Source organism: Tiliqua scincoides, chromosome 9, assembly GCF_035046505.1.
Source record: "Tiliqua scincoides isolate rTilSci1 chromosome 9, rTilSci1.hap2, whole genome shotgun sequence".
NCBI classification, from domain to species: Eukaryota; Metazoa; Chordata; class Lepidosauria; order Squamata; family Scincidae; genus Tiliqua; species Tiliqua scincoides.
Window position 1 is genome coordinate 24,643,114 of NC_089829.1, and position 24,396 is coordinate 24,667,509.

At 44.0% G+C, this 24,396-nt stretch overlaps 1 protein-coding gene and 1 pseudogene across 1 annotated transcript; both read left to right on the top strand.

Moving 5' to 3' along the window:
- The first annotated feature begins 2,151 nt into the window (after nucleotides 1–2,151).
- LOC136660807 (5S ribosomal RNA) lies at nucleotides 2,152–2,271 on the top strand (annotated as a pseudogene).
- A 5,011-nt stretch (nucleotides 2,272–7,282) lies between these two features.
- CA5A (carbonic anhydrase 5A) lies at nucleotides 7,283–22,537 on the top strand. Its single transcript, XM_066636994.1, has 7 exons — nucleotides 7,283–7,446; nucleotides 10,815–11,012; nucleotides 15,860–15,978; nucleotides 16,383–16,478; nucleotides 17,280–17,342; nucleotides 18,587–18,742; nucleotides 20,573–22,537. Exons 1-7 carry the CDS (start codon nucleotides 7,305–7,307, stop codon nucleotides 20,780–20,782), a joined length of 984 nt encoding a protein of 327 aa, XP_066493091.1. The 5' UTR covers nucleotides 7,283–7,304; the 3' UTR covers nucleotides 20,783–22,537.
- The last annotated feature ends 1,859 nt before the right edge of the window (nucleotides 22,538–24,396 follow it).

A 24,396-nucleotide genomic window follows, 5' to 3' on the forward strand; every position in this document is an offset into this window, starting at 1 on the left:
TTGCCCTTTCCCCTGCTTTACCACACCACACCATTTACCAGCTGCATCTCTTCCAAAGAGCTTAGACCAAGAAACCATTGCTTTTTTGACCTTTTCCTACTCCCTGTTTGGTATTGTCTTTCTTAATAAATTCCTGGTATTTTTCCCCCCCAAGTTGCTTGCCCATGACTTTCTAGCAAGAGCTATTGCCATTTCATTGCTATCTTGTTTCCCAACACAACACTCAGGGCTAACACTGCACAGGCCAAGTATTGTTGTAAAGGAGCCTGAATGTGGAGGAGGCAGTCAGCTAGGTTAGCAACCAGCTTCCATGTCAATGGGATCCCATAACTGGCCTCCCCTTGATGGCAGGTGAGGTAGGGTACCCCCCCCCCCATTGTACTTTTTCCTTTCCTGGGAGTGGTGTCCTTTTGCAAGCAGCCTTCCATGGGTGCACAGGAAGACTATGCGCCTTCACTGCAAGGCCGGCCACAGCAATTTCATGTAGATCACCCCATTTTCTTTGAGGGGATGGAGGAGTTTTTCCTCAAGATACAGTAGCTCATTTCTTTTTAAAACTTTATTGAGACAAAGTTTTGTTAACAGGTTTTTATAAAGGACTTAAAAAACTTCACAAATATGCAAATGCAACAAGACAAATACAAAAGAGCAAATGGTCACAAAAAGATGCCACTTTTACTGATTGGGATGGGGGAGGGGAATATAATGAATGACCCAAAAGAGGAAAAACTAGAATGGATTGTAACACATAGGAGCTGGGTTCAGTATTCAAATGGCCAGGGACAGAGCCAGCTGCCCCCCTTACCACATGCACATTCACTGAAGAACTGAATGGTGCCCAAGTCTCACAAGAGTTCCACAATTCAACTGGCACCTGCTACTAGCCTGTTCCTTCCTGAAGTAAATCTCACAACTTTGTACATCCCAGTCATCACCTGGTCACTTCGCAAGCACGGCCATCTTTCTCACATCTTGCAGCCTTACGATGCGCAGGGAGAAGGAAGGATATATATGCCGTGTCCAGATTCAGAATCACATTTACTGCATGATGGAGACAGACAGAAAGAGTCCAGATGGTGGCAGGGAAATGGTCCATATCAGCTGATGGAGTGACTTATATGAACTTACAGCTGCTGTACAGCTGCTACAGGTGCTGCTACATTTTTCTGTTACAGCAAAAACAAAGCACTTTAAAAAGACTTAATACATGCATTGCAAAATAAGCTTTTGGGAAGTGATCCCAAAGAAAGAAAAGTTATTTATAGTTGTTGACATGTTAAAAATGCAGGATGAATGCTTTAATTTTAACTCCCACACCTCCAATAAGCGAGACTAATGGTGTAATCTATGCAAGCTTATTCAGAAGTAAACCCACAGCACTCAATGGGGTTTACTCCCAGGTAAGCATGCATAGGGTTGCACTGTTAATCTTACAGTTGGGCAGGGTATATGTTTTTTTTAATTTCACTCCCCCAGCTAAAGACTATAATATCCAACATTTACACAGTACTTACAAGTGCAGTACTATATTCATTACATTTAACACATGTTCTTTGTATGTTTTCCCCAGCTAAGAAGTCCCAAAAGGGGATTACGGGGCGGTGGGGGGGCACACACATGACCGAGACTTATAAAGCACACAAACAGTAGTGATAAACTCTCACCAGCAACTCTAGGCTTCCCAGCTCTTTAGGAGTTCTCTGGCTCACAGGTTTCTCTCTTTCTTCCTCCATAGACTTCAGCTGGGCCCTGATCTTTTCCTACGGAAACACAAATTGCTTTTGATCTCATAGGAAGCCCAGTCAGGACACATCTGCTTGGGCAGCAAAGGACTAGCAGCCATTTGCTGAAGGCAACTTCCCACTATCCCAAAGAGGCAAATCAGGGTGCTCTTCTGCAACTAGCCCCATCACACCTTTTCTCTCTTACCTGCCCAGACTTGTGACACTTTGGGGAAAAGCATTAAGAAGTTTAAGTGACCCTGTCCAGCTTTGGTGTTGCACCAAGCTGGAGATGAATCCATGATATGAACACAGAGTGCAGTTATTGGGGCTGCACTGAATCTGTGCACCAAAAGGTGGTTGTACCAACCAAACCAATTACTGGGCTCACCCTGCAGATTATTCACTTTACTTCAGTGCCATTTTGTTCTCTGACAGCAACTGTTACCCTGCACATGCCCAATCTCGTCTGATCTTGGAAGCTAAGCAGGATCAGGCCTGGTTAGTACTTGGATGGGAGACCGCCTGGGAATACTGGGTGCTGTAGGCTTATTATACCATAGTCTTTCAAGACTGAAGGTTGCCAACCATTTTGTTCTCTCAACCACTTCTTCTCAGTGCCTTTTTCTTCTTCATTTGTCCTGTTCTGAGCTTTGCTGGCCCACACCTTTCTCCAACCTAGCCACTAGGAACATTCCGGGCACCGTATCATCAAATGTAGTATTGTAACGCAATAAACAAAATCACGTGGGTCACAGGTGGTAGGATTAAATGGCAGTGAGGGTAAGCAAAGCCCAGGACAGTGAGGGCAAAAGAAAAAAAAAGTAGTGCCAGAAAGGATTTTAATAAATATAAACCACCTTCGGAGCTCTGGGCTAAAGATCGGGGTGCTGAGCTTCCCACACACTGCCACCACCTTGAGCCACTCTGAGCTCCTTGAGCACCACCTATGCCTTACCTTGAGCTCTCGGGCAGCCGCATCCACCAGAACCACCACATGAGCTCTGTGCACCTTGGTTCTTTTGCAGGCTGCACAGAGAGGGGTTTGATCATCATTGCAGAAAAATCTCAGGGGCTTCCAGTGCCTCTCGCACACCTCCCTTTTCCTCTCTGGTCTTCTTCCCTCCTGAAGTTTCTTGACCAGCAGTACAATGTTTGCCAGGTGCCAGTTTGACCTAACATCCCTTTGCTGAAAGGGTTTTCTGCAGTCCGGGCAAGCAGAGATCGTGTTGGACCCCACCCGGTACTGGAGGATACAGGCCTGGCAGAAGTTATGCCCACAGTCCAGCATCATTGGATCTCTGAAATAGCCCTGACAGATAGGGCAAATCATTGCATCACGGAGCTCCTCAACAGGACCCTCAGAGGCCATGGCTGCTACCACACACTGGAGGGCAAGAACAGTAACCCTGGTTTGGAATCAGAAATAAAATGTTTAGCTAGGTAAAAACAAAGGCAGCATAGTCAACAACTGCACAAGAAACACTTATCTAAAACGTACTGGCATTCCTATAACATACACTACCCTGGAAGAGTGACTGCAGGGAAGACAACCTTCTTAAACAATGCCCAACACATTTCAAGGACAATTAATCAAGATACTATAAAATATGTAGTAGAAAGTATACATTTATAGATGTAAATTAATGAACTGTAATTTAAAATGATATAGAAATAGAAATACATAGGATCTGAACACTTGGATCAAGTAGAAGAACAAAATAAATATAAGATGAACAATGTTCTGATTATCTTGTTCTGTTTAGCTCTCTCTACAGTCAGTTTTTTTTTTGTTTTTTTTTACACTGGGCTGTATTTCCATTTTGGCAGAAACCAAAACCCCAACTAGCTTTAGGCCACAATCCTATCCACAGTTACCTAGGAGTAAGCCCCATTGACTATAATGGAACTAACTTCTGACAACATGCATAGGAGCAGGCCCTTAGTCACTCAGGGGCAATCCTATCCCACTTTCCAGCACTGATGCAGCCATACCAATGGGGTGTGAGATGCATCCTGCATGTGAGGGGACATCATGGAGGCCTCCTCAAGGCAAGGGAGTGTTTGTTTCCTTATCTTGGCACTGCACTGCTGCTACATCAGCACTGGACAGTTAGATTGGATTGGGCCCTTAATTGTTTAAAAGCTTTACATTGTTTTGTTAACTCATGGGAACCACCTTAATAGTTCTTTATACAGGACCAAAAGGCATCATACCATATTTATTTTAAAACACCAAAAAGCTAGCCACACTACTCTAGTATACTTGCACAGAATGGGAATAAGTCCTACAGAGCTCCTTATAACTTATTTTCCAATAAACATGCACAGAGCCATTCTAGAACAAGCTCCCATACCCTTCAACCTACATACAACCAAGCAATACTGTAAACTCTCTAGATAACCTTACATATATTAAATGCAAAACCGATTCAAAACAGCTTGCAAAGCTTCAAATAACTGAGCTGGACTGTTAGAGCAATACCTGCCCACATAAACACACCCTTGAGTTTGCACTAGTGAACTGAGCAGGGCAGGTGGTCTGGCTGTTATAGTTCATTACTTCAAACCTCAGAACACCTGTAGGAAGTTAGTGGTGTTGTAGCACTAACAAGAGTCCTTGCTTCTTAGAGGATGTTTGGAGCTATGGCTCAGTTTAATCCTTTGTGGAACATATCCCTAACTTCAGCATCCTCCTTCAGAGGAGGCCTCTGCTTGGTGTGCTTTCCTACAACCCAGAAGGTCAGGCATCAGTCTATATAAAATGTGCTCCTTTTGGGAGACATGAGTTATGTTGTCAAAGACAGGGCTGGTCCAAAGTGTGCTGGCATCTTAGGTGGCATACTAAAGGCTACCCCTTCTCACTTGTAGTGATGTGCCAACCTCCACTCCTCTCCCTCTCTGCACAGGGCAAAGCAAGAGGGGGGCAGAGCAGAATAGGAAATGTGGAGAACAGAAGTGAGATGAGGTTGTTTGCTATGAATTACTACACCAGCTATGTGGGCAAATCATTAGAAGAAAAACATGGAAGGAAAAGGCCAGTCTTGAGTTCATACCTTTAGTCTTACAGCACACTCCCCTGCATGTGTTATTGTTCCTTCTTGTGTTTGTGTGATGGATTCTTTGTCTGCCCCCTGTGTCTCTGTAGCAGTCCTTGGGTGATACATAGTTGCCCTCCTCCAATTAGTTGTGTTCCCTTATTATGGCTGAATTTATTGTTTTTATATACAGGTTGAGTCTCATTATTCCGGAGGGTTCCATCAATTTAAAAAACAGTTTCTTTGCTCTGGTGATTTAAAAACAGCCTTGCTGACTTTTGTGATGTTAAGATATTCATTAAGATGATGATCCAACAATCAGTCTCTCTAAAGGTGCTTAGAAAGGCTTGACTCCAACCCCTCCCTTCACCAATGCAAAGTATCTTTTAGTAGTAGTAGTAGTAGTAACTTGATTGTCATTGTGCTACAGCACAACAAAATTTATGCACCTTTGAGATACAAGCATAAATATATACTACAATTCCAACAATCACACTTTACACACTCACCCACACATTCTATACAACATGCATCATAATATAAAAACAGTATAACAGACAATAATGCCCAGGAGCCTCGTAACAACTATATGGCCTTATTCAAAGTAATGATGGCTGTGGGATAAAAACTGTTCAGGAATCCTGTGGTGCTGCTCTAATAGTTCTGTATAGTCTACCTGAAGGCAACAGTTCAAAGAACATGAGCCAGATGGAAGGGGTCTCTCAGAATACTACTTGACTTCTGCAGACAGCGAGATGTATAGATGTCCTCCAAAGCTGGTAGATAAAGGCTGATGATGTGCTGCATGATCTTAATAATTCTCTGCAGAGCTTTTTTGTCCCCTGCAGAGCAATTTCCGTACCACACCAAGATATCATAGGTTAGGACACTTTCAGTGGTGCAACGATAGTAAAACACAAGCAGCTGCTGTGACAAACTTAACCTCCCAAGCTTCCTCAGAAAATATAACCGATTTTGTGCCTTTTTTATCAGCATGCTGGTGTTAATAGTCCATAAGAGGTCCTCTGTGATGTAAATACCTAGGAATTGAAACTAGCAACCCTCTCCACCTCCTCACCATTAATGTATAATGGTGTGTGTACATCCCTCTTTTTCCAGAAGTCAATTATAAGTTCTTTAGTTTTTCTGATGTTAAGTGAGAGATTTTCTTTGCACCACAATAACAACTCCTGTACCTCCTTCCTATAAGCAGACTCATCATTCCCGCTAACAAGCCCCACCACTATAGTATTGTCTGCAAATTTTATAATTTCATTGATGTTATGTGATGGGGTACAATCATATGTATACAGGGAATAGAGGAAGGGGCTCAGCACACAGCCTTGGGAAGTTCCTGTATTTAATATCAGAGTGGAAGACTGATAAGAGCCCATCCTGTGGGCCCATAGACTGTGGCCTATTTGTCAAAAAGTCCTTTATCCACAGACAAATGTCTTGCTGTATGCCCAAACTAGTCATTTTAAAAAACAGCCTGCTAGGTAGAATGGTGTTAAAAACAGAACTATAATCCACAAATAACAGCCATACATATGTACCCCCCTCCCCATGTTCCAAATGACTGTATGTAAAACAATAGAGTTGGCATCATCAGTAGACCTATTACTCCTGTATGCAAATTGACAAGGATCCAAGGTGGGTAGAAGACCAGACTTAATATGTTTCAACACCAGCCTCTCCAAACACTTCATAATTTCTTTCAAGTGCTCAGGGGGAAGGGAGGGGTCTTGGGTTGCAGCTGCCGGAAGAGAGAATGATTGATGAATCTCAGCCTGCTGCTCTCTCTCTCATTGTTAAACAACTGTTTTATGCCAATAAAGGTGAATGAATGAATGAAATGTTAAACAACTGTTTTCCTTCAATTTAAAGGGTGCTTTAAATTGACTGGAAGTGACATCGTCAAGCAGGAAAACTCTTGACAATCCAAGGCTGCAATCTTACCCACACTTACCCAGTATTTACTATCACCCTTAAAAGCATATACATGGTAGCCTGTTAAAAGTACAGGGTATAACATTTCCCCAAATACAGTCACATACCAGGGTAGCATCAAGTCAAACAAAATATTAAAACGTAGACCCATCTGAAATTGGCTTATGACCCACAGTTTGAGAAACACTGTTTTAAGTAAATTAATGTATACTCAGAAATAAGTTCCATTAGGGACTCAGAGCCCAATTCTATGCATGTCTACTCAGAAGTAAGTCCCATTATAGACAATGGGGCTTACTCCCAGGAAAGTGTGGACAGGATTGTAGCCTCAGTGGGCTTACTCCAGGGTGAAACGTGGCCAAGACTGCAGCCTTGAGGAGGAACCTGATCATCGTCAGCCCACCGCATCTTGTGGCCGTGAGTTCCAAGGACGCACCCTGCCTCGGGAGCCTGGACCCACCCGAAGCGCGTCCGCGCTGCTCCCGTGCCCGCGCCGCTGCCCGTGTCCCCTCCCGCTTGGACGGGGCGGAGCGGACCAGGGGAAGCGGGGCTGGAGCAGCAGCGCCTCCGCTGGCACCGTCTCCTCCAGCGCTCCATGGCCCGGCTGTTGGCTCCGCTGCTCCTCCGCCGCCTGGGCAGGACCCCCTCCCAGGCTTCGCCTGCAGCCCTCCGCCCGGGCAGCGGCACCAGGCGCTGCAGCCTGGGCGCCTGCGCCTCCTACCGCCTCCGCGACGGCGGTGAGTGACGGGCACCACCCTCCTCCCTTGGCACCCCAGGAAAGCCCCCACCCCCGCAGTGGGTGCTCCAGCACCTGAACAGTCCGCTTCCTTTCCTTCCCTCCCAGGGAAAAGACCCCTCCCTTGGGGTGTCCCCTTCCTCTCTGCCCCTCCAGACCTTCCCTCCTCTTCCACCCCATAAAGACAGCCCCATAGTAGCTGCAGCAGAACCTGCCTTCCCCCCTCTCCTGCCGCAGGACTCCCTACTACAGCCCAATGCATGCCCCTGTGAGCTCCCTGTGCATGTCTACTCAGAGGTAACTCTCACCAAGCTCCATGGGATTTACTCCCTGGTAAGTGTGCTTTGGAGTGAAGCCCCTAGAGAAGCCCTTTTCAACCACTGTGACATGGCGCATTGGTGTGCCACAGGAATTTGGGAGAGGGTCATTTATTAGTAGGACTATTGGGGAAGTGAGCCCCCATTGCCAGCAGTGTGCCTTGTCAGCTGTCAAAAGACTGATGGTGGGCCTTGACCATTTTAGTGCCTTGCCAGTGTGCCATGAGATGAAAAAGGTTGAAAATCACTGCCCTAGAGGCTAGAGGAGACCCACTTCAGGGTTTGGCGCTGCAATCCTATCCACACCTACCTGAGAGTAAGCCCTGTTGGACTTACTTCTGAGTAGACAAGCATAGGATTGGGCTGTACTCAGAAGTCCCATTAGAGTCAATGGGGCTTACTCCCAGGTAAGTGTGCATTGGATTGCAGCCTAGTCCTTCTTAGAGTGCTATCCTATGCATGTCTATTTAGAAGTAAGTCCCATTGCGTTCAATGAGGCTTACCCCCAGGTAAGTATGGATAGGATTGCAGCCTGATACAACAGCACTAAGTGATCACGGTCCATGCATACAAAAGTCCAGTTTTCCAGATCTGCCTCCCCCAACTTCCTATCCCTCCCCTCCCGCTGCCACTGGTGCTGGCTCTTGTGGCTGGTGGGCCTCCCTACCAGGTTTAACTGTGTTTGGGTTCTGCAAGGAAAGGTCACCGATTCAGGGCCACCCTGGGCAATGCTTTTTGGCTCTGCTGTCCACAAATTTTTCCAAGGTGGGGGGGCGGGTGTGGGGTGGTGTGAAAAGTACATGTGTATGCATGTATACATTCTACCTACCAAAGATCAGACTTCAGTTGAAACTCATCAAAGCTTGAACCACAGCAGATCAGTTTCTGCCATGTTTACTCTTGAATGCTGTCATTTATCCATTTGGATTCCCCTTTAGGCCACACTACAGTGACTGGCATATCCGCCTGTAGGCCTCCCATTGCACTTTCATTGCACCCCCCTTCTGCAGCCTCCACCAACGCCCTTTTTCCAGCAATTTCCTCTCATCAGTGTTGTCTTTACTAGTGAATCATCCTCTGTCCATGATATCTCTGGGTGCATTTTTACAAGCATGCCTTTTTGTTTAGGGCAGTTGCACTTGTCTTGTGTTCCTGAAGCGAAGAGGGAAAGATTGTTTGCAAGAAACAATCAGCAGGAAAGTGTACAGAACTGCAGCCAGTTGTGGGGAAGAGAACTGGAAATGCAGCAGAAGGAAGGGGAAATTTTGTGTCCACCTTAGGCCTGCTGATACTTCCCTGAAAATCCACCCTAACCCTGCTATAGCTCCAAGAGACAGATACTGGGTCTGTTTGCCTCATAACTGTAATCCTTCTCTTGGGGTTACTCATTTTTCCATGCCTTTAATAGTGGCACAACAGGCAGAAATTCAATCAATCAATCAATCAACAGTATTTATATACCGCTTTTCAACTTAAAGTTCACAAAGCGGTTTACAGAGAAAAATCAAATAACTAATGGCTCCCTGTCCCAAAAGGGCTCACAATCTAAAAAGACGCAAATTCAACAGGTGCCACATCTACCAGTATAAAGGTGCTTTGATGGGAGAAAACCAGCCCCTGTTGATCACACCTCCTCTTTCGGTGCTCTGTTGCCACCACCCTCTTCTTGCTGTATTGAGTAGAGCCCTTGTTCAGTCAGATGCGACATAGGGGTAGCCTAGTAAGGGAGCAAAAACCTCAGTTTTTATCAATTTCTCACCCCATCCAGAGAAATGTTGGCATCTGGGTTATCTCCAGACTTAACTGGATAGTTGTGAATAGTGATGGGAGTGTGGGTGGTTTAGCAGTACAGAATCGTCACAATTTCTTAGTTTAAAATAATCTGCAATAACATAACTTTAATGAATTATTGGAGAAGGGAAAGAGCCTGTTACTGTGTGAGGGAGAGGCAAATCCAAGATACAGATTAAAATGCAAATCCCATTGCCATTTCTGTACATTTGAATTGCACAAGAATCTTGATAATTCTTGCCCACTGGCTGCTTGAATACGGTTGTTGCTTGAGACTTTAGAGGCCATGGCTGGGATGCAAGTGCAGGCAAACTCAAGAGCTTCCATGCACCCAGTAGGACCTTGGGTTTGTTTTTCCTTGAAACAAAAGACCCTTGTCTCTCAAACTCCCTTTGAAATTCTCTTAGTTTCATGATTGGTTTCCTGTATGATGTGGGGGAACTGTTAGTGTTCTTAGTCTGAAGGCTACTTAGGGTCCAGTCCTATCCCACTTTCCAGCGCTGTTGCAACCATGCCAATGGGGTGTGTGCTGCATTCTGGGGGAGCACTCACAGAGCCCTCCTTGAGCTATGGGAATGTTTGTTCTCTTACTTAGGGGTTGTATTGCCGCTGCATTGGTGCTGGAAGGTTGGATAGGATTGGGCCCTTAGATTCTTGCATTGCATGACACAATGCAAATACAGAAGAGGTGAGTATCTACGGTATGCATGGAACAGATAGAGTAGAAAGAGGGATGTTCTTTTCCCCTCTCACACCAGGGGACATCCACTAAAACTGAGTGTCGGAAGAGTTAGAATAGACAAAAGGAAATATTTATTTACCCAGAGTAGTGCAATTAATCTGTGGAACTCCTTGCCACAGGATTTGGTGATGGCATCTGTCCTAGTTGCCTTTAAAAGGTTGGACAGACTTACAGAGGAAAAGTCAATCACAGGTTACAAGCCATGATGGACTTGTGCAACTTCCTGGTGTTAGCAGTAGGCTACCTTGTAATGCCCAGTGCAAGGGAGTGGCAGGATGCAGGTATCTTGTTGTCTTGTGTACTCCCTGAGGCGTCTGGTGGGCCACTGTGAGATCAGGAAGCTGGACTAGGTGGGTCCTTGTCCTGATCCAGTGGGCCTCATTTTATGTTCTTAGGTATGTACTTATGATTCTTTGAATCCTGGCTTGTTTTTCCAAACATCTTCTGCTGCTTAAACCTCCTAAAGAACCTCTTAAAGAATGCAGTTTATGTAAAACTGGCCTTGTGCTCTTCTTGTAGTACATCCGCTATGGCAGAGTCCCATTACAATCCCAGGGGGCAGCCGGCAATCTCCAATCAACATCCAGTGGAGAGACAGCGTTTTTGACCCTCACCTGAAACCCCTGGAAATATGCTACGATCCAACCACCTGTCTGCATATGTGGAACAATGGCTACTCATTCCTGGTGGAGTTCGAGGATTCCACAGACAAATCAAGTAAGACCAGTTGTCAAGGTATTCTGGCACCTCAAATGCCCCTTGTCAGCCAGACTACTGCAAAAGGGTTTGGGATGGACTGCCCAAGAATGGTTTTCTGTACCTAAACTATGGCATGGATGGCCATCTGTGCTTTGTATGTATCCACCAGTGAGAGCTGATGTGTGCACTTACACACAGGAGTGACAGGAGCTATCCAGTCAGCTCACCTGGGATGTTGTGCATTGCAGATCAAATGTTGAGTTTGGAGATTCAGCATTCAGTTCCCTGCTGTCTGGAGGGTGCCTGAATGAAAATTCGCCATTCTCCTCTCTCAGTACTACAATGTGGAAAAGCAGGGTACAAATGAATAAATACTGTTTTCTTGTGACCAAACCCTCTAAAATACTTTTCATGTCTTATGTCATGAAAAGAGCTTATAGAAATACTAATTAGTAAGGACTGTGAATTTATGCAGGGACTTTTCTCTGCTAAAATTAACTCCTAATGTTTTTAGCTATTTCTATTGCTGATCTTCTCTTTTATGCTTTTCTTGAAATGCTGCATTGATTAATGTTCTGTTCTTTTAGCATTTTGGGGTGTATTTATACAGGAAAGTAGGATATAAATAATTATGGGATGAGGTGGACCCTTGCTTCATTTTTGACCTGTCCCTAAAGGTTTTCTGGGCTTGCAGGTACCCAAATGAAGAGTTTTACTCCAGCATTAAACATTAATGAAATAAAAGCCTGCTTATCTCCTTGGCTGCATTAACAGATAAGCCTTTGAATAATTCACTGGCAAATATCAAGGAGGGGAGATAGGGCCCTGGCTACTCAGCAGGCCAGGTTCTCCTCTTCTGCTCCTTGGAATTATTTCAGCCTGAGTCCTTTGCAGGGGTGGGGAATTGAGCTGCACTCTCCAACATTGTCAAAGGTCTTTTCTCTTTGAAAGAATAGCCAGGTCTTGATTAGCTCACTGTAACCAAGTGCTGTGCACTTAATATTGTAATGAATGATTCCATTTAAACAGGTAAGATATCGACTCAAGAGCCATATCCTAATAAGCCGCTTGGCCAACAAACACCATTGCCGTTCTTTGTTGCTTGTGGCTTCTGTATGATCAGAATATCCAGCAACACTCATGGAATAACGTTATCACATCATGTTAAGAACCCAAGCAGAGCTCTTCTGGAGGCCCATCTAGGCCAGCATCCCTCTTCCCTGAAGAAAGAAATGGCTTTGCTTTCCTCCATTGCAATCTCTCTCTCTCTCTCTCTCTGAGCTTCATTTGTCAATGTTGCCCCATTTTCTGGTCATCTTTGCACCTATGCATATGATCTGAGAGGAATTGCATTGCAGGTTGTTAACCAAGCCTTATTTGATAACTATCACAGCTGTGACTGTCATCAGGAGCTACCTTTTCCTCTGGTTTCTCTGCATTCCCTGTCTAGCTGCTCTTGCTCACCCTGCTGTGGGGATCACTTTTGCTCCACAAACTTTAGCTTCTTATAAATGTAAGTTCATCGTAGGTTTCCTCTTTTGGCTGCTGCCGTTGCCTTGAAGTAACTCTGATCCATGTTATTAAGTCATCAGATATTAAGTCAGATTAAGTCAGATATTTTGGTGCTTTTAATGCCCGCATTTTCCACAATATCTAAGGCAAGACAGTGAGAAGAGAAATGCATTTGCATTACTGACAGCTAATTGTATTACTGTGCTCCAATGTAATTGAATTATCTAGAAGCACAAGCCAAAAATGAGCTAGTACACCTTATTTTTATTTTATTTATTTATAAAATGTAGATTCTTCCTTTCCACCTAAAGGACCTGAAGACAGCTTCCAACAACAATATAAATTATAAAAGCAAAATCCAGTGATTAAAAAAATTTTTTTTAATGCCATACAAATGCTTAAGCTACTATCCTTAGGCTTTTCCAGGTATCTTATCCAGTTGCATTCAGTGGGAACTGGACTGGGATGGCACTAAAGACATAACATAAAAATCATTGAAGGGAAGTTGGCTGTAGCTGAGTGAAAGAGCATCTGCTTTGCATGCAGAAGGTACTGGGTAGGGCAAAGAAAAATTCCTGCCTGAAATCCTGGAGAGTCTCTGCCAGTCAGAGACTGGCAATGCAGGGGTAGGTGGGAAAAGCGTTTGACTCTGTATGGCAGCTTCCTCTGTGCTTATAACTTTGTTCTTGCTTTACTCCTAATATTTTTTCTTTGTGTTTTTCTAATTATTGAAATGCTTAGTTTAGGGCTCAATCCTAACCAGCTTTCCAGCAGCAAGGTAAGGGTGATGCAGTTCCGAGGTAAGGGCAAGAACATTCCCTTGCCTTGAGGAGGCCTCTGTGAATGCAGCATGTGCCCTGTTGGCATAGCTATGTCAGTGCTGGAAAGGGGATTAGGATTTGGGCCTGACTCACCTTTCTCACCTGCCCTTGATGTTTTCCTCTTCTTCCTTTGTGTTTGCTTTCTCCTCACTTCTGTTGCTCACCAAGAATAGAAAGAGATACAGATAGAGAAGAGAAAAAGGAAATGTGGATTACAAATAAAAGTAAAGATGAAGACAAGTGCAAAAATCTGAAAAAGAGGAGCCATGTGTTTGAAAGGAAGTAGGAACACAACATCTCAGACGAGATCCAAATGGGATTTCTGGAAAAGGTGAGGCTAGTTCAGCTCCTGGGGTAGAATAAAAGAGATCCTGAAAATTTAAGGTAAATGTGACAGGTATGAAGTGGTGGTTTGGTGGACGCTGTCGCCCTCTGCTGGTTTGTGGTGGACATGTGTTGGCAACGTACGTTGTGGATGGTGACAAATGCAAAGTTGGGTCTTGGCAAAGAATTGTAGAAACTTTGTGGAATGCCAGCAGCTGCAGCTCAAAATATGGTGGGCTTCTGCTGCTGTCTCAGCCACACGGACGTGCGGTTGTGATACAAGGAAGACTTTCTTCTATGGCAACTCCCCATTCCCTGCTGTTGAGATTTGACATGATGAAGAAGGGAGCAATTTTGCTTTAGGTTCAGCAAGAAGGTTGTAGAGACATGTTTGTTCAGTGATTGCACATAAATAAAGCCAGTCACTACTAAGCAATTCAGAAATAAATGATGATAGGATGTTTAATTTGTATGTTACTATAAATTATTTACATGTTGCACAAGTACTTTTTCCCACAAGGGGGCAATCGTGTTCTGTCTGTTGCAATTTCCTGCAGACTTCCTGATCTTGTTGCTTCCATACAATGGAAGGGAAATGACTGGTCAGAGGAGGAAGACAAGACAGAGTTCTGTGTGGGCACGTTTTGGCCCACACAGGTAAACTCCCCTTATTTTAGACAGCCAAATGATTTCCTGATTTATGTGGGATGGCCTACAATTTCATTAAACAGCTAGCTTTGAAGATTTTTTTTTTTGGGGGGGGGATATCATTTCTTGTGTGAACCCAAAAGAAGTTGCAGCTGCCAGCCTGGTGATGTACCTCTAGATGTGGCGATAACACAGTCCAGCATCCATGAAAATTCAGCTGCAAAAGTCAACTCTGTCATGTTGGAAAACGTTTAGACCAGATTTTGGTTGTGCCCAGAGCCAATATTTTTGCTGCAGCAGATTATTCTGTGTTATGTACACTGATGCCAGTTAATCTCTTGGTATTTTGATGTGGATTAAAAATATAATAAATATATGGCTCCAAGTGCTGTCATGATCAATGGGTTTTTCACCCTCTTGCCCGTTTACATGGATATGAACTTTGTTGGGGCAATAAGAGCTCCAGGAATAGCACTGCCTTTTGTGGGCACCAGTATTTTTTCATGATTCCAAAAGTATCACCAGCAGATCACGGGATCAATGCAGATGCTATGTTTGGATGCTGTAGACGTAAGCACCCTATAATATCTCAGTGAGCCAACCGAAAGTCACTTGTTCACAGGAGCAGACAAGGCACGTGATGCATCTCCAACATGATTGTGCAAGTCTCTCTGTGGTGTCAGCATCTGTATCAGTTAGGACGTTGTTTTAATATTATTATTATTATTATTAACAGTATTTATATACCACTTTTCAACTAAAAGTTCACAAAGCGGTTTACAGAGAAAAATCAAATGACTAATGGCTCCCTGTCCTAATAGGGCTCACAGTCTAAAAAGACGCACAAGTACACCAGCAGACAGCCACTAGAAAAGACACTGCTGAGGTAAGGTGGGCCAGTAACTCTCCCCCTGCTAAACAGAGGAGCACCCATTTGAAAAAGTGGCTCTTACCCAGTTAGCAGGGTAACTAACTTTCAAGATGCCTGTAAATTCTATAATACCACCTCTGCTGTTGCCATCCACTTAAAAACAATTACTTTTATTAAAGTGTTTTTCATAACTATGCAACAAATTCCCCCCCCCCAAAAAAAACCACCCCCACACACAACCTGCACCAGACTTTAATAGAGGAAGGCAAAATTACACAATATTCTAAAAATGTTAGGAAGGGGCAATGAGGATATCTTGCTAACATAAAACCTTTTCAAACTGTGAAGTAAGTAGTAATGAATTCTATCTCAGATTATTTGAGTTGTAAAGAAAACACCCAAGTGGGTGAAGGGATCCCCATTTAAACACGTAGCAAATGGGTACCACTTTGTTTCAAATGAGTCTGGATGTGTTAGATCATTCAAAAGACAAATCTGGGAGGTCAGCTTCTTTACTTAGGGCAAAGTCCCACCTTCATTGTTCCCATGAAGAGGAACTGGATATACTCTGGGTTGTCTTCAGTGGTTTTGATATTTCTGGCAAGTAGTATTTCTCATTTCAGTTATGTCGGTGATGCACTCTGAAGTGCATCACTGTGGCTCCTAATACATTTTCTGTCTTCTGTCAGTTATTACAGGAGGACCTCTGGAGAACAACTATAGGCTGAAGCAGTTCCACTTTCACTGGGGGGCTGTAAATGAATGGGGCTCAGAACACACGATTGACTGCAAAGTTTTCCCAGCAGAGGTAAGGGAAAGAAATGAGGGTTGCTGTGTGTTTGTGGGTGATGTGTGCAGAAATCCTTGTGTGGTGGTGAGCCTTGCTTGGGAGCATGTATGTACAAAGATTTCTCTTCTAGAACACAAATACATCTGGTTCTATTCCCAGGAATTGTCTGTCTCAACTCCTCTGTTTCTGATTGGTCACCCCATTGACAAAACCTGGAGAAGTACATTGATCTGACCCAGTGATGGTTCCTTTTGTGGGCCATGTTCAGGCAGGAAAGTGGCACAGGAAGTGGTCATAGGACTCCCATCAAGATTCAAGGGTCAAACCCCAGTTTCTTAAATTTTTCAAACGTAGAAAGTAGTTATTGTTGCCTTTTGACTTTCTCATAATTCTTAAAACTGTGACTGCTTTTTCCACTCCAGTTGCATTTAGTCCACTGGAATTGTTGCAAATTTGCAAGTTTTGAAGAAGCTCTAATGGAGGATAACGGCTTGGCTGTGATCGGTGTCTTCTTGAAGGTACCACTCATTCTGCACAGTTATTTTTAAGGCACAAAGACCTTTCCTTATACAAAATGCATCTTTTAAATAACATTTATTTTTATTTTTTATTTGTGGAATAGTGTTTATATTACAGCAATAACTTGTATAGATACAGTGGGCCCTCAAAATCTGCAGGGGGTTGGTTCCAGGAAACCCCATGGATACCAAAATCTGTGGATGCTGGAGTCTTGAAGTGGGGGCAGAGTCCTGCTGCCGCAGTTGCTTACTTGGAGGTCATACTGGAGATCACACAGGCCCACAGCCCACTCCATTGGTCTCCCCGTGCCTCAGAACATCTCGCAGATGCAATTGGAAGTTGCATGCACAAATTGGAAGTTGCTTCCAGTTGCTTTCTGGCGGCCTTTTGAGGTGCAGGGAGATGTCTGCAGTTGTTGAAATCCACAGATTGCAAGTCTGCAGATTAGGGTCAACTGAGGTTTCAACACAGTTCATACAAGTAATCTTTAACTTTCTGTGCAAGGTCAGTCATTTATTTTAGATTCAGATACAGTTGATAGGGAAAGTGGGTGGTAACAAATGAGGACAGGGTACCAGAAATTTCCTAATATTCATCAGAAGACTGCAAGAGTTCATGCACAATATTTCACCTCTGGGTTCCACATAAGTAAAAACTTGCTTCTAGAGGGGTCTGCTCCAGCAAAAATAGCCAAGAGCCTGATAGCACCTTAAAGACCAAGCTGTTCACTTACCACTGAAGTTTTGACAAACTACAGCCCACCTCATCACCACTTCCTGTTTCTGCCTTTTGTCTGACAGCTTGGAGCTAATCACAGTGGCCTGCAGAAGTTAGTTGATGCCTTGCCAACAATCAAACACAAGGTAAAGACATGAATTGTTTTCCAGGATTCTACAGAATATTTGAAACATTTTGCAGAGGCAAATGTGGATTTGCAGTCAAGCATACACCTAGTGGAAGATGCAACCAGTCACGGCTTCCCACTGAGCGTACTTGGATAGGACAGGTCTGTGTGTGACATTCACGCTTTTTGTATTTTGTATGAGTGCTTAAAACGTGTTCCCTGTACACCTAAGAATATAATGAGGGATACTATGCTGTCACTAACGGCTTTCTCTGATAGTTTGCGAGGTCTTTCAGTCGCCTACAGTCTTTACTGTCTTGCATAACAAATTTTACACTGTTGGTGATGGACGTCATTGAATACATATGAGGCTGCTTTTTACTGAGTCACTGAGCTAGTCTAAGTGGACTGCTGTTCCATCTATCTTGGAGCTGTCTACATTGGCTGGCAGTGGCCCTCTGAGGCCTTGGACAAAGGTCTTTCTCATTGTCTGTTCCTTGTGTTCTTTTAACTAGAAATCAAGGGATAGAACTTGGGGTCAACTGCATGCATCCTCACTTGGCTGCAACCTGTCCCTTGTTTCCTGTTGGTTCTCTGGTGACTATTCCTGCTTGGGTAGCAAATAGAAGGTCCTGGAGTTCCCAGGCTTCTGCTTCCTGGGGACTGGTCTGGGGACAGCTCTAAAATCTCTCCAGCCCTTTTAGAGAGGTGAATGGTCTCAATCTCCTTGGGAACCCATGTGGGGTGCCCTCTCATTCCTGGGCTTCTCCCAGTTACACCCCCTTAGCTGCTTCTCCTGGTAGAAACTCTGGTGTAGGTGTTGTGATGGAACAGTATTAGCAAACACTCTCTCCATGCTTAATGGACAGAACAGTGACAGAACCATGGTCCTGTCCTGGACTACTGTGTCCTGGTTGTGGACATTTGTGTCCCTATATATTTATATTTATATCAGATGTACTTTTTTATTTTTTAAATGCAAGGGTGGGGTTAGGGATGGGATATGAGGCTTAGGATATATAACATGGGATTTGTTGCCCAGTTATAGTTTGCTTGTTTCCCAGTTATAGTGGAATGCAAATGACTGGGTTTGGGGGGGGGGGGAACCAGACATGAATGTCCTGGGATACCAGCGACCAGGACAAAATCGTCCAGGAAGCAAATATTCTAGTATTGGACAGAACTCAGGAAAGACAGGCATCGTGAGCAGGGATTCCATGGCCATTGGCTGAGACTTACCACAGGCCTGCTTGTATTTGCCAGGATGCACTTGTTGAGTTTGAGGAATTTGACCCGTCCTGCCTGTTGCCATCATGCCCAGATTACTGGACCTATGCGGGATCCTTGACCACTCCTCCGCTTTCAGAGTCTGTGACCTGGATCATCAAGAAGAAGGCGATAGAGGTTGACGAGGATCAGGTATACCAAATGGAAAAGTGGTATCTTTGCTGGTATACTGGAGACATATGTGAGAAGAGGGCAAGACTCAAAAAAGACATAGTGGAAATGGAAAAGGTGCAAAAGAGAGCAACTAAGATGATTACGGGGCTGAGACACCTTCCTTATGAGGAAAGGCTACGGCGTTTGGGCCTCTTCAGCCTAGAAAAGAGGCGTCTGAGGGGGGACATGATTGAGACATACAAAATTATGCAGGGGATGGACAGAATGGATAGGGAGATGCTCTTTACACTCTCACATAACACCAGAACCAGGGGACATCCACTAAAATTGAGTGTTGGGAGAGTTAGAACAGACAAGAGAAAATATTTCTTTACTCAGCGTGTGGTTGGTCTGTGGAACTCCTTGCCACAGGATGTGGTGACGGCATCTGGCCTGGACGCCTTTAAAAGGGGATTGGACAAGTTTCTGGAGGAAAAATCCATTACGGGTTACAAGCCATGATGTGTATGCGCAACCTCCTGATTTTAGAAATGGGCTATGACAGAAGGCCATATGCAAGGGAGGGCACCAGGATGAGGTCTCTTGTTATCTGGTGTGCTCCCTGGGGCATTTGGTGGGCTGCTGTGAGATACAGGAAGCTGGACTAGATGGGCCTATGGCCTGATCCAGTGAGGCTGTTCTTATGTTCTTATGTTCAAGGGGGAATGTTGCTTGCAGCCTGGAAACTGCTGATCAGTCACTCACTCTCTTCTAGAGTATCCTCCAGAGGGGTAGCTCTGTTAGTCTGCTCTAGCAGAAACAAAAAGATATTCTGAGACAGTCTGAAGACTAACAAATATATTATAGCACAAGCACTCATGGACAACAGACCACTCTTAGTCCTTAGGAGCACTAACACTGATGGACTGTATCTGCATGTCCAAAGGCAAAGCTAAACTGGGGGGGGGGGGTTCTTGTGAAAATAGGAGCATTTTAAAGAATGTCTGACAAAAAAATAGCAGCAGCCGTGTTTGTATATAATGCTGCGTTTAGAGTTAGAAGGACAGCCTTCTTGAGTGGCACACTCCCTCTTCCCCCGTCTGCTGCATGCAATTAGCAAAAGTTGACACTTCCTTTTTATGGGTTCAAATAAACTGTAATTTCCTATAGTATCTGACCTCACGCTATTCTGATTTATTCTAACAGTGGTTAGTTAAGAAACCAAGATCTGAAACCACATTTTTGTCCCTATTCCTATGTGAACTAACCACAGTTTAACCAGTTTCCTATTTGGGCTTAATAGGAAACTATGGTTTATGCAAGTTTAGCGTCACATCTGCATACCTAACTCCTTGTTAAGAATTGTCCACAAACCAAGAGGCAACAGTGATGGCTTGTGTCAGCTGTGGTCACTTAGCAATCCCTGGTAAGGCAGTTTCCTGCTTGCAGAGGGACAAGCAAAATCTTGCTGGAAGCAGGCTTCTCTTGGTAAACTGAACCATGGCTAATGCTAACTAGGATTAAGGCAACAAACCACAGGCAACATGGATCACTTATTTGTCTGCACCAAGCCTCTGGCTCATAGGGAATTAAATCCAGGAAACAGGAATTCAAAGCAGGTTAAAAATGCAGGGGAATTTATTTAGAGGTGATATGCTACCATCATCCAGATGCTTAGAACTCATCCCATTCTCAGTGGTGGAAAGTTGAACTTGTGATGGATTTCATCTCCAGATGACAACCAGGTCTCTTCTAGAGTACTGAATGAGAACTGAACAATTGTTAGCACTTGGATATTTCGGAGGCGGGGGTGCAAAATCTTGGTGGTTCTGGCCCCACACCGATTTTCCCTTATGTTTCTGTTTCCAGCTCGAGGTGTTTCGGATGTTGCTCTTTACCCCTGAAGGAGAGGAGGAGAAGAGGATGGTGGACAATTTTCGTCCACTTCAGCCAATAATGGATCGTACTGTCCGCTCGTCCTTCCCAGATTGGCACCAGCTGCACATTGAAACAAGATCTAATGGACATATTCACCACCCCCACGAGCGAATGCCTATTAAGGGAATTGGACAACTATAAGAAGAGAAGAAGCCAAAATACTGTTAGCACTTTATATACATAGTTTAGAATATACCTAGATGCATATTATGGCCAAGGGCAGTTTCTTCAAAGGGGGTTGGGGTGTTGTCATGTCATTAACTCTTGATGGGCTGTAGCATGAGAATCTGCTTTGACTATATATCTCTCCCCCAGTGGCAGTTCAAACCATGCCTGGAGTAGAATTCCATGCTTTGTTCAGCATCAGGACTACTCTGTATCAATTTTTCATGGGCTGAATAGTGGCAAAAGCTGTCCCAAAGTTAGACGCGCACATCCAAAAAAGTTTGGTAACAATACACAGGTGTGTGTTGAGAAAGGAACACATAAAAGTTTGATGTGGCACGGCAGGGGACGTGATTTTTCCTGACTAATCTAGTGCTGATCTTGCTCCAGCTGGCCCAACCCCACCTACCTCTGAAAAGTGCCAGCTTTGTCTCCATTTCCAACAACTATCTTGTTCTTCACTTAAGGCCTTTTGTGGTTGTCATTTGGATCCAGAACATGGAATAGAGAATGTTCATTGATTCTGCTAAAATCCGTGGGATTGACTGCCAAGGTGTAGAATTTCTGCACATATATTTGTGTGTGCACACACATTTATTGATGCACTTGGCAGACTCCTGCATAACACTTTCCTCATGAGCACACCTGTCATTTTTCAAGCTTATAAAATAATCCTTTTTTTCCACTTTGTAGACTGACCACATTTCAAAGTCATGCTTAATAACGTTTGTAAACCACATCATGACATTAGACCAACTGCAGTTCAGATGTCTCTTCTACTATCCTGAGCTCAGCTGTGTGCTAGAATGAAGAAATAGCTTTCAGCTCTGAGGAATTCTTTTAGTCCAAACTTTGCATGATAGTATTGGGGAGTTTTCTGTTACAACTGCAGTATGTGGACGGTGAACAGAAATACACATTTCGGATACCTGAACACAAATACACAGATGAATTTAATACAATATACGTACATTGCATTAAGAGATGTTATTGTCAAAGTCTAGTAAACTGTGGTTAATTACAGGGTAAACTGCAAACTGTTCTCTGCCACCATCACTTGATATGACAGTTTTTTGTTTGGGTGTGCATAAGTAAGACTAATGTGTCTTTACAAAATGAGTTTCTGCCCAGTGTGACCCATGTGGAATGACTTGACCCTTCAGCATTATAGCAAGAAAAGACACATCTTGATTCGTTGAGGTTGCCTTCTGTCTCCTTGACACAGGCTGGTTATCTTTCATTCCAAATATAACTCTAGCTTGGCAAAAATTAGAATGTGGCCGATACCATCATAGATAGCATCATACTAATTTATTTTCAGAGACTTGTATAAGGATGAGCTAAGTCTGACACTCATGCTACCTGGGCTTTGTCACTCAGAGATGGTGGCAACTATGATTCCACCTTTGTTAAGGCGTCCACATAGGTGGTGTTTGTGCTGCTTTTAGGAAACAGAATGCTCATCCGTGTATCAGTGTTGTCTTTGTGACTCATCTGTGTCTTAAATGGACTCAGTAGCTTGACAGCTCGTGTGTCTGTGTATCTATATACTGTCATTTATCCTGTTCCTATTCCTAACTTGCTGCATGATGTACTGATACTGATAAGATTAATGTGTCTCTTTAGGCTTAGATACCAGGTTGGAAGGGTTCATCAGCTGTTACACTTTTTTAAAATAAACACTTAAGTTGGTGCATTTATTAAACACAATAAACATTTATGAACTTCTTATATTTTGTGGCCAAAAGTTATTTTGGTTTTATCCTACTTTAAAAACAAACAAAACTTGTTTCATTGGATGGAGAAGCTATGCCTAGATAAAGTCTTCCGAACTGCATAGTACATGGAATGGAAAGACAATAACCCACTGTGTTTGGAGCAGGACGTGCGGAAGAATAATGTAACAGTTCATTATACTATTGGACTGTGTGAAACATGCACTCCAAAAGCAAACTGTGTCTTTTGAATGCCATTGTATTTGCCGACTCGCTCAAGTGGGAACTAAGCAAAGTATCTGCTGAGCTTCTTGTTTTCATTCTGTGAATTGGTGCTTGTCAGAATGTGAGGGGCCTCCCAAGGGAACTCTGGGCAGTTACTGGGCTGGATCGATCTTCTCCCTCCCTCTTCCTGATGGGGTGTCTTGGCTGAACCGAGAGGAAGCCTGTCCACCTCTCCTCTCAGTGTGCTGGTGCAATTTGTGTATTTAACTTAGGGCACTTGGGGAGGAGCTACAGCTCAGTGGGTGGAAGACATGATTTGCATCCACAAGGTTCCAAGCTCAATCCCCAGCAGCTCCAGAAGGACCAGGGAAGACCCCTACCGGGTAGCTCAGAGAATCACTGCAGCTCAGCCCAAACAGAAGGTCTAGATCTTCAGTCTCCAATCCCTGGACTACTGCTCTCTGGAAAATCCACCCCCTGTACGAACGAAGTTGACCTTTCTGTGGGGCAGCCTCATATCTTCCTACCCAATCTCCCCAAAATCTCATGCAGGGCAGCCACGTCTGTCCAGAAATCTGGGCACAGAGCCTGCTGCGGTGATGGGCAGCGGAAGCAGCTGCCCAGCTTGAGGTTCTGGGGAGATATGAGGCTGACCCACTGAATGGAAGCTCTGTTCACGTGGGGGGGGGGGGAAGGCTGTTCATGGCCTGTGGGCTGGGGTTTGGTGCCCACTGGTCTAGCTGGACAAAGGCCCTGACTTAGCCTAAGGCAACTTCATATGTTCACTCATTGATCTGTTTTCAGCCAAAAGGCTTACAAGGGTGAAACCAGTAACATGATTAACATCTCTACTGAGAAGTTCTGTTGTGTTCAGTGGGTCTTACTCCCAGGTAAGTGCATATAAGATTGCAGCCTAAAATACACTGCAGCAATAACATTCCATCATAAAACCAGTCAACCTAAAAGACCTGTACAAAATCCGAAGGAGAAAAACTTCTTGTCAAAAGCAAACCTTCCTGGAAGAAAGGAATCCCAGAGGCAGGGGGCCATAAACGAAAAGCCCGTCAGCTCTCTAGTGGGCACGTGTCTTCCCTCAGATAGTGAACAGACTTGGAAAAGGGCCTTGGAAGTCCAGTCTCAGTATCTAGGGAGGCTCACATGGCAGGAGGAAATACTTGTGTACTATATACCATGATGTGGGATTTTTTTTGCACATTTGCTCTTTCCTGAAATTGGAGCCCAATGGTATCTGGATCTGTCTGGAATACGAGGCGTGTTGTACTAATTAAAGCATGAGATCTGGCTGGGTGTGCCAAAAAATATAGCCTGGGCTTGGCATCTCAAACGGAACTGATTATATACAAACTGGCAATATATGTTAACTTTAAAAAAAGAAGTTTGAAGTGGTTATCCTATTTAATTAATTGGTTGCATGCTTTGGACACATTGCTGTGAGGTGAATTCTTCTCCAGAAGAGCCAGTTTTTGCCATAGATTTGTCTTTTTCAATCCTATATTTCTGAGACAAGTTAAAATGGTGCCAAAACCTTTTAGCTCTTCCCCCTGAAAACAAGGTGTTTGTGTATCTGTGTAGTGAATGTCTTGTGTTTTGAAAGATGATGATCTTGATCATTGTACAAGAAATGGCTAA

Excerpts from the sequence above, each read along its gene's own strand:
- CA5A (XM_066636994.1), top strand. The coding sequence starts at position 7,305 with ATGGCCCGGCTGTTGGCTCCGCTGCTCCTCCGCCGCCTGGGCAGGACC. Across the intron at positions 15,979-16,382 it reads GCAAAGTTTTCCCAGCAGAG|TTGCATTTAGTCCACTGGAA; the intron begins GTAAGGGAAAGA and ends TTTCCACTCCAG. Across the intron at positions 18,743-20,572 it reads TAGAGGTTGACGAGGATCAG|CTCGAGGTGTTTCGGATGTT; the intron begins GTATACCAAATG and ends TTCTGTTTCCAG.